Source organism: Oncorhynchus clarkii, chromosome 18 (assembly GCF_045791955.1).
Source record: "Oncorhynchus clarkii lewisi isolate Uvic-CL-2024 chromosome 18, UVic_Ocla_1.0, whole genome shotgun sequence".
NCBI classification, from domain to species: Eukaryota; Metazoa; Chordata; class Actinopteri; order Salmoniformes; family Salmonidae; genus Oncorhynchus; species Oncorhynchus clarkii.
Window position 1 is genome coordinate 51,043,411 of NC_092164.1, and position 9,733 is coordinate 51,053,143.

Sequence of the window (9,733 nt, forward strand, 5' to 3'; positions counted from 1 at the left end):
CAAACAGCGAGGGACATACCTCAATTTTTCCACTTGGAGAAGATGGTTTCCAACAGCCTACAGCTCAGGTGATGTGGATTCCACCCACTCAACAGGCGAGGAGTGTGTTCAGTGGTAAGGTATTTTCTATCTAGACAACCAGGTGGTCTGCTTCTGTTTCCATGTTTTATTTATCATTGAACCTCAACCTCTGTCTGAATCATAAGGCCTTGTACTGATACACAGATGTAGAGGAAGAGAAGTTTTGGGAAATACAGCCGAATTTGTCATATCGCAAAACTCCTCTCTCTACCTCACACACACCATCATGGCTCCGAGGTGTACACACACCTATCAACCACAGACACACTACAATGAGCAGACGCCTCCATGCATTGAGCTATACCGTAACGAACACGCCCCCCTCTGCAGGTATCATTAGCTAGCCAGCAAGCTAGGTCCTGCCATCCAGACAACGCTTCAAGACAGCTACTTGAAATAAAAAATATATATATAAAAAATACCCCCAGTCTGTATTGCATGAAAATAGCATTAAAGTATGTTATTCCATGCAAGCAGACAACAGCGGTTTATGCCATGTTAGACATGTAACATTAGCTACCTATTTGGAAACACCCGGAAATCAGTAGCACAGTCTCTTGTTCACCACGCTCGAGTCGTTGTGTTCGCCACCCGGAAATAGGCATTGTTGGCTCTAACTGGGTTAATCATTATTTAATACCAGGGATCGATTATCAACGCGATCTACTGTCCTGTCCACCCGTGCCAGAACAAAAGCGGAACGTAGCTTTGTGTGCCAGCTAGCTAGCGTTAGCTGTCAGTCGCTGAGGCACAACATCCAACTAGCTAACTAAACAAAACAATGAGGCCATTTAGGCATAAATGGACGTAAGCAAATTATTTTGTCTGGTTTTGACATATAGCTAGTTAACTATGTTCTCCGTGTAAGGAAGTGTTCGCTAGCCGAATAACGTTAACTAGCTAAAGTCGCATGCCAACCACGGAACTGGTTCCAGTAGCTAGTTAACGTTACCCATTTACCAACAATACACGGCCTCCAAGCCAGAGAGAGACCTGTTCAGCCCAGTCCGACACTGGCCAAACCCGGCTCCAACACCTCCTCTCTGGATCGCACACACCGGTGACCCGTTACTAGTACCAGGAGGGGCACGAGAAGAGCGCTGTCTACATGACGCGGATATAAGCTAGCTAACAAAGGCCTGAGCTGTCTGGCAAGAGCGGAAGACAGCAACACAACCGGAGGCAAGAGAGGGAGGCGGCAACACAGCCGTTAAAATAACACCCAGAACTCTCGTTCCGGTCCGGTAAAGACAATAAACCGGGTGATGTGTGGTTTGATGCGTCTAGAGTGTTTTTGTGCCCACGGGAGAGGGCTACTTACAGGCGGAGAGGGCAGATGGTCGCAGATTTCAGCCCCGGTTCTCTTTCCAGACTTCCAAGCTTTCACTCCAACAACATGGCGGCTCGGAGGGACTCAGAGACAGGCTGACGCGCTGCATCATGGGAACGGAAGATGGCGAGAGCGGAGCGCGTGCGGTTCATTGCGCCAACCGTTTCACCACTGCCAGTCCTTTGTTATGGTGGCTTTGTTGACATGATGTATTCTATCTCACAATCGACAAAAATACAATAATAACCTAAAAATAAACGAATAAATATACTAATAATTAAATATCAAAAACACTGGTTAGGTAAATCTGGACAGTTTATTCCCAGTCCCAGATCCCCTGGGCTGATGTTCCCCTATAATAAACATATAATAAACATACTGCTATTCCGGTTGGTACAGCATGTTCAGCGGACTATGACCGTAATGGATGGAGTCCAGCCGCAGCCACGGCAACGTGCTGAGACACAAAGACCCAGAGGGTGTTCACGAGGCTGGATCTGGATGCTCTGCTAGACTGGTGGAATGTAAACCAACCAACAGCCATAGTCAAAAGTAGGGCGTAGCCTGTAACAACCAAATAAATTACAATTCAATAATGAAGCTAGTCTAGTGTGTTACTGTCACTAGAATAAAGTAAACCAGGGATAGGCAACTGATGGTGTGGGGCCCACAAAAACCCTGAACTTCTCATGAGGGGCCACAGTCAGGGTCGGTTCCAGGCAAATTACATGTGGTTTTATTGATTTTGGTAGTCATTCTTAGTCAGATATCATATTAACATGAAATAAGTCATGACAAAATGTGTAAAATTGCAGAAAATTCATTTTAAAATGGGAGTTTTCACTCAAGAGTGGGGCAACTGAAATGTTTTGCTGCACAGATTTAGAGTTGTTAATATGATATCTGAGTGAGAGTGACTAACAAAATCATTGGGGTCCCCCTGGTCGGTAATTAGACCATGATTGCTACAAGGTTAGATAGCTGGCTAGACTAAATGAAATTTAAAAAATGCTAACATGGGCCAGTTGAGTGACTGTCAGTGACTGACATAAGAGAAAAACTGCTGATGCATAACCACATTTCGAAATTGCACCTGGTGTATTCTACTATTCTAACTCTCAACAGTAAATTGAGATCCCAAATCACATATTTTTTCATTTGTGGGAGATTAATCCTCAGGAGACTATATGCAACAAATAATGCATGGTCTATTATGGAAAATGATGCTACACTGAACAAAAATATAAAAGCAATTTCAACAATTTTACAGTTCATATAAAGAAATCAGTTCATTTTAAATTCATTAGGTCCTAATCTATGGATTTCATATGACTGGGAAAACAGATATAAATCTGTTAGTCACAGATACACAGATAAAAGGTGAGGGCATGGATCAGAAAACCAGTCAGTATCTGGTGTGACCACCACCATTTGCCTCATGCAGCGCAACACATGTATTTTTGATTTATTTAACCTTTATTTAACTAGGCAAGTCAGTTAAGAACACATTCTTAACACATCTCATTTGCATAGAGTTGATCAGGCTGTTGATTGTGGCCTGTGGAACGTTGTCCCACTCCTCTTCAATGGCTGTGCGAAGTTGCTGGATATTGGCGGGAACTGGAACACGCTGTAGTATGTGTCAATCCAGAGCATCCCAAACATGCTCAATGGGTGACATGTCTAATGAGTATGCATGCCATGGAAGAAGTGGGACATTTCCAGCTTTCAGGAATTGAGTACAGATCCTTGCCACATGGGACCGTGCATTATCATGCTGAAACATGAGGTGATGGTGGCGGATGAATGGCATGACAATGGGCCTCAGGATCTCTTCACAGTATCTCTGTGCATTCAAATCGACATTGATAAAAATGCAATTGTGTTCGTTGTCTGTAGCTGATGCCTTCCCATACCATAACCCCACCACCACAATGGGGCACTCTGTTCACAACATTGACATCAGCAAACCACTCGCCTACACCACGCCATACAGTCTGCCATCTGCTAGGTACAGTTGAAACTGGGATTCATCTGTGAAGAGCACACTTCCATCGAAGGTAACCATTTGCCCACTGACGTCTGGAGTCTTACCAGACTGCATTCAGGTCGAGACCCTGGTGAGGACGACGAGCATGAAGATGAGCTTCCCTAAAACGGTTTCTGACAGTTTGTGCAGAAATTCTTCAGTTGTGCAAAACCACGGTTCCATCAGCTGTTCGGGTGGCTGGTCTCAGATGAGCCCGCAGGTGAAAAAGCCAGATGTGGAGACCCTGGTCTGGCGTGGTTACAAGTGGTCTTCGGGTTGCGAGTCCTCACAATGACATTGGAGGCGGCTTATGGTGGAGAAATTAACATTCAATTCTCTGGCAACAGCTCTGGTGGACATTCCTGCAGTCAGCATGCCAAATGTACACTCTGTCAAAACTAGAGACATCTGTGGCATTGTGCTGTGTAACAAAACTGCACATTTTAGAGTGGCATTTTATTGTCCCCCTGTATAATGATCATGCTGTTTAATCAGCTTCATGATAATCCATCCTCCTGACAGGTGTGGCATATTTTGATAACGGAGAAATGCTCACTAACAATAATGGAAACAAATTTGTGCTCACAATTTGAGAGAATTAAACATTTCTGGGATCTTTTATACAGGTGTGTGTGTGTGTTTAGACAACACCAGACTGATTTAATTTAGAAAGTTTCTTTATTTCTCCCCCCCCCCACACACACACACACACACACACACACACACATCTCATCCAAGTAAACCACTTCAGAAATACAGCCCTCCTATCCTCTCCTCTCTTCCTTCCTGGAAACGCTCCCTGACCAGACCTATTGTATGTTGGTGAAATAAATCAGTGTCCTTCATATATTCCTTTCATCAATATCATCAGGTCAGACCAGTGATACTGTATCTTTAGGGATGGATGGAAGGAAAGAGGGAGTGAATGAAGTGTAAGGAGAGAATAAAAGGAAGGATAGTAGGGTGTGAGGAAGGACGCATTCTTCCCCAAAGTCAAGGAGGACATTGGGGGAGAAGCTCAATTACATACTCCTCACATCATCTCTCTCCTTGCCTCCTTTTCAAAACCCATTGGATGAGAAAGCCAGAGGTCACTCCCCTTGAACATTCTCCTCCAATTGGTTTTGAGAAGGAGGCGATGAGAGTATGCAATTGAGATTCTCCCTGGGTCGTCTAAAGGTAGTGGAGAAATGTAAAGGGACGTGGCTACACGATCACCCCCTCACCACCAAACAAAAGCAACAACCATTCATCAGCCAGATATGTACATGCGCAGAATCCCCCAGACACTAAAGCCCAATCTCTAACCAGTCAATTTTTGCCGTGATTGTGTTTAAACAAAGTCACCCTGTCACAACAGAACTAGGGACAAGCTTGGAATTCGACATTTGACTGTTCTATTACGACATCACATTCTAAAACGACAACATGAAGAGCTGTGCCCCATGTGACTTCGAGGCCCCTTCCACAATAGTTCAGAGGTCATCCAGCTAGTCCTGTAGCGCCACACACACACACACACACGGGGTCGCAGGAATGTGGAGAGCCGGTAGGTGCAGTGTCCTCTCAATATCCTCAGTGTCCATTAGGATGTGACCACGCCCAGTGTCTCCCCGCCATCTCCCCCTGCTTCCCCCTAGAACTGCTGGTACATTCACCTCAGGGGTGTCAGTCAGTTTACCCTTGGTTAACACATACACACACGGTTTCACATACACACACAGGTGAGTCTATCGTTCAGTTGTACTGTGACACACAGAGTGAATGTTCTATTCCCATGGCGACTCTGCTTCCCTGCTGAGGTATTGTCTGATAGGTGCGCCACCTTCTCCTACCCAGCACTGAAAGAGAGAATGATATACAGTTCCAAGGAAAAACTAAAAAGGTCACACTAAAAAGTAGATATCTCTTGTTGAACCAATTCCCTCCCTACTGGTTAGGGGTTTAGGGATCACCGCGAGGTTAAGGATGAAAGTTTAGAGGTCAGGGGTTACTTACGTGTAGAGGGGCTGCAGTTGGAGGTGGGAAGTCTTCTGAGGAGGCTGGTAACCATAGGAGTCAAAGCCACCAATGAAATCAACTGACAGAGGGAGAAAGATCAGAAGCTGACAGAGCACTCAGATGCAGATGGAACACTCAGATGCAGACGGAACACTCAGACCGACGGAACACTCAGACCGACGGAACACTCAGACCGACGGAACACTCAGACCGACGGAACACTCAGACCGACGGAACACTCAGACCGACGGAACACTCAGACCGACGGAACACTCAGACCGACGGAACACTCAGACCGACGGAACACTCAGACCGACGGAACACTCAGACCGACGGAACACTCAGACCGACGGAACACTCAGACCGACGGAAGAAAGGTGAGCAACACTCACAGCTATCCTCGTCGTCCTGGAAGACTTTGCTCACGTAGCAGGCATACACAATGCCAAAGAGCTGAGGGACAGGTAGACAGGATAAGGTTAGTATCATAGTGTGTGTGTGTGTGTGTGTGTGTGTGTGTGTGTGTGTGTGTGTGTGTGTGTGAGAGAGATACTCACAGCCAGTAAGACCTGTAGTGCAGAGCTCAACACCTCAATGTACTGGTAGTCAAGGAGACAGCCGGAGACGGTGATGACATGGTGGTCATCAGGGGCAATGCGGGAGTCCAACACTGGTGTTACTAGGCAACCAGGGCCATGCTCCATCCACCATGACCGATGCAGCGACGTGTTGAAAGTCATCAGGAAGTCCCTGTCCTACACACACACACACACACATATATATTTTAAAACATGTTATAAGCACACAAATGTTATAAACACACTCTAAAACACATAAACACACATTATCAACATGCTATAAACAAACACACATCTCTTACCTGAGACAAGTGTCCCACCTCCAGGTAGAAACAGATGATAAAGGAGTTCCATCCCACCCACAGCACCAACCACACTGCATACTGACAGACACAGTGACAAAAAGGGGTTAGTGTGTGTGCGTTAAATAAAATTATGTGACCAAAAGTATGTGGACACCTGCTCATTAATATAGAGTTGGTCCCCCCTTTGCTGCTATAACAGCCTCCACTCTTCTGGGAAGGCTTTCCACTAGATGTTGGAACATTGCTGCAGGGATTCATTCATTCATCCACAAGAGCATTAGTGAGGTTGGGCAATGATGTTGGGCGATTAGGCCTGGCTCGCAGTCGGTGTTCCAATTCATCTCAAAGGTGTTCAACAAGGGCATTGTCATGCTGAAACAGGAAAGGGTCTTCCCCAAACTGTTGCAACAAAGTTGGAAGCACAGAATCGTCTTGATTGTCATTGTATACTGTAGCGTTAACATTTCCCTTCACTGGAACTAAGGGGCCTAGCCCGAACCATGAAAAACAGCCCCAGACCATTATTCCAAACTTTACAGTTGGCTCTATGCATTCAGGGCAGGTAGCGTTATCCTGGCATCCGCTAAACCCAGATTTGTCCGTTGGACTGCCAGATGGTGAAGCGTGATTAATCTCTCCAGAGAACACGTTTCCACTGCTCAAGAGTTCAATGGCGGCGCGCTTTACACCACTCCAGCCGACGCTTGGCATGTGCATGGTGATCTTAGGTTTGTGTGCGGCTGCTCAGCCATGGAAACCTATTTCATGAAGCTCCTGACGAACAGTTCTTGTGCTGACGTTGCTTCCAGAGGCAGTTTGGAACTCGGTAGTGAGTGCTGCAACCGAGGACAGACGATTCTTACGCACTACGTGCTTCAGGACTTGGTGGTCCCGTTCTGTGAGCATGTGTGGTCTACCACTTCGCGGGTGAGCCGTTGTTGCTCCTAGATGTTTCCACTTCACAATAACAGCACTTACAGTTGACCCGGGACAGCTGTAGCTGGGCAGAAATTTGACAAACTGACTTTTTGGAAAAGTGGCATCCTATGACGGTCCTATCACCACCGTATGTTGAAAGTCACTGAGCTCTTCAGTAAGGCCATTCTACTGCTAATGTTTGTCTATGGAGATTCCATGGCTGTGTGCTTGGTTTTATACACCTGTCAGCAATGGGTGTGGCTGAAATAGCCAAATTCACTCATTTGAAGGGGTGTCCACATACTTTTGTGTATATAGTGTATGCATGCATGTATGTCTAACCAGTATGAGGTAGCGGGATCTGAACTGCACGGTTCCAAAGATCCCCAGTATGACGGCCATGATTTGGAGGAAGTTGGCCAGGATAGGAGCCCACTGGTAGCTCAGGAAGTCAAACACCTGTCTCTGTAGTGCTGCCATCTACACACACACACACCCACACAGGTATATTTTTACTAAAAGAGTCCACCCGTACTTCTAGAGGATTGGCATGGTATTACATTGTTACAGTTTCACACGCAAACACACAGATAAGGAAACAACTGTCTTTCTCACACACACACGTCACACAGTCTGCCAGTTGTTTCCATGGAAACTGCCAGGAGCACCAGCTGAGGGACTACCCCCCCCCCCCCCCCCCACACCCACTAATAAACTCCCCAAACAACTGAAAATATGCTATTGCAAGTGCCCACTGTCACACTATATCACAAAAAAATAAACACACACACACCAACAATAGCACACCAACACACACACTATTCAAGTCAGAAAATAAAAGTAGAAATTAAAAACTGGAAATTAAAAAGTTTAGAGAGGCCGATAGAGCAGGAAGACAGCGAGAGGGAGCTCCCTTGTTTTCCTGCTGTTACTTTCAAAAGCTGAAGGGTTCCTTTTCACGTGGTCTCCCAGAATATAGTGATCACCACACACACTGTGTGGTTGCCAATAATACCAATAATGTGACACACACAGCTAGTAGTTTTGAAACACTTTTCAGTCAGTCAGCCCAGCACTCCCTCTCAGTTACACACACAGATTCGTTGAGTGAAAGAGGAAAGGAATAGGGATTTAGTCAAAATATGGTCAACAACAACACCTTTTCTCATTCTCCCAATCACATTTCACCTCACCCCAACACACTCACCAGCTGCAGTGAACATATCGCCACCAGCGTGCATCTCCCGTCACAATTCCCCATCTTGGAGTGCTCTGGACGCGGCTTGGAGCCACAAAGGCTCCGGGGAAAGGACGGGTGGTCACCGGTCAGATCCAGACTGGCTGCCCGACTCAGATCACACCATGCCCGGCCAGATCTCGCCTAGACCACGGCCTCTTGGTTCTTCTAGGTACGGAAGACTCCTTGAGATACGTTAAATCACACCGACACCAACCCAGCCCGACCCGCCGTGATCATTCTGTCGGTGTGGGTAGGTAAAGGTGGCTGTGGTTCGCCGGAGGTGTCCTCTTCTTCACGCGGCGAGGTCTGCGGTCCGACCACTAGGTAACGATTACGAATCGCCTCGAGCCGGCCACACCTTCCGGTTGGTAGCGAAAGGAGGGGGCGAAAACCACACAGACAGACACAAAGAAAGACGGAAAGCTGTCATAACGGAGCAGGTCTCGCGGGTTAACGGGTATACATAAGCATAATATGAAAATGGGTAACACGGGGAGGGAGAGGAATGAAATGAGCGGATGGAGGTGGCCAACTGTCTGGGATGGTTAAATGAAATATGCCATGCACCGACACACACAAAGCCGTAATAGTGACTCACGGTTGGTTTTCAAGACGTTTGCGCTGCTTTCTCGTTCTCCGTCAACGAGCGGTTTATCCGTAGGCCTCCGATGGCGTAATGCTAAAAACCAAGACTAGGGCTCTCTTCTGTCTCGCGGTGTCTTTGTCAACAATCGGTGGTGCCTGCCGGGGTGGGCGCGAGGGGGGTCGAGGAGGGGACATTGCAAGCCCCCCTCATTTCAAATGAGGAACTGGGCCGTGTTCCTTGATGGCGATTACTGATTTGACATGATGGGATTGAACTAAGTAAATTAGTGACCCACTAAATAGATTTTAACTTCAAACTTTGTCAAATAAATTATAAACTAAAGGAGAGGGAGGAAGGATGCAATTTTAAAGTAGTCGAAATGGGCCCCTGTATTCTGCAGACTGCATGGGGAATCACCGCTGGTCAGCTCATTAGGCAGAGTGAAGATTAACTCAGAAATACAGCCTTCGTCAAACTGACCAAGACGCACCTCCAACAACACCACCTCACATAATTCTACCCCCAAACAATTGAGCTCAACCACTGGCATATGGGATTATTTATGTGAGAGTTGACGCTGCCCTGTGATAAATAGTCCCCATTCTGTCAAAGGAAGGGGCGTAAAATATTTAGCTTGTCCATTCCCAACGAGCCTCTCCAGGGTG

General features: G+C 46.6%; 2 protein-coding genes across 4 annotated transcripts in view; both read right to left on the minus strand.

Moving 5' to 3' along the window:
- LOC139373643 (pumilio RNA-binding family member 1) overlaps positions 1–1,499 on the minus strand; it is a 37,318-nt gene extending 35,819 nt beyond the window's left edge. For both annotated transcript variants that reach the window (XM_071114376.1, XM_071114375.1), the window contains exon 1: positions 1,403–1,499. The gene's annotated coding sequence lies outside the window, so the exon portion shown is untranslated. The remainder of the gene's footprint in view (positions 1–1,402) is intronic.
- Positions 1,500–4,099: 2,600 nt separating this feature from the next.
- On the minus strand, positions 4,100–9,249 carry LOC139372704 (sodium/potassium transporting ATPase interacting 1). Of its 2 annotated transcripts, XM_071112496.1 has the most exons (8): positions 9,081–9,249; positions 8,450–8,840; positions 7,585–7,722; positions 6,322–6,402; positions 5,999–6,196; positions 5,834–5,894; positions 5,439–5,520; positions 4,100–5,281 (listed from the first exon to the last, which is right to left on the minus strand). In XM_071112496.1, exons 2-8 carry the CDS (start codon positions 8,501–8,503, stop codon positions 5,272–5,274), a joined length of 624 nt encoding a protein of 207 aa, XP_070968597.1. In that variant the 5' UTR covers positions 8,504–8,840; positions 9,081–9,249; the 3' UTR covers positions 4,100–5,271. The 2 variants fall into 2 exon arrangements, with proteins under 2 accessions (XP_070968597.1, XP_070968598.1); XM_071112497.1 differs by lacking the exon at positions 9,081–9,249 and having other exon boundaries at positions 5,043–5,281; positions 6,032–6,196; positions 8,450–8,684.
- Between the last annotated feature and the right edge of the window lie 484 nt (positions 9,250–9,733).

Coding starts and splice junctions, on each gene's coding strand:
- LOC139372704 (XM_071112496.1), bottom strand. CDS start 8,503: ATGGGGAATTGTGACGGGAGATGCACGCTGGTGGCGATATGTTCACTG. Junction 6,197..6,321: donor AGGTGGGACACTTGTCTCAG/GTAAGAGATGTG, acceptor GTGTGTGTGTAG/GACAGGGACTTCCTGATGAC. Junction 5,895..5,998: donor CACTACAGGTCTTACTGGCT/GTGAGTATCTCT, acceptor CCTGTCCCTCAG/CTCTTTGGCATTGTGTATGC.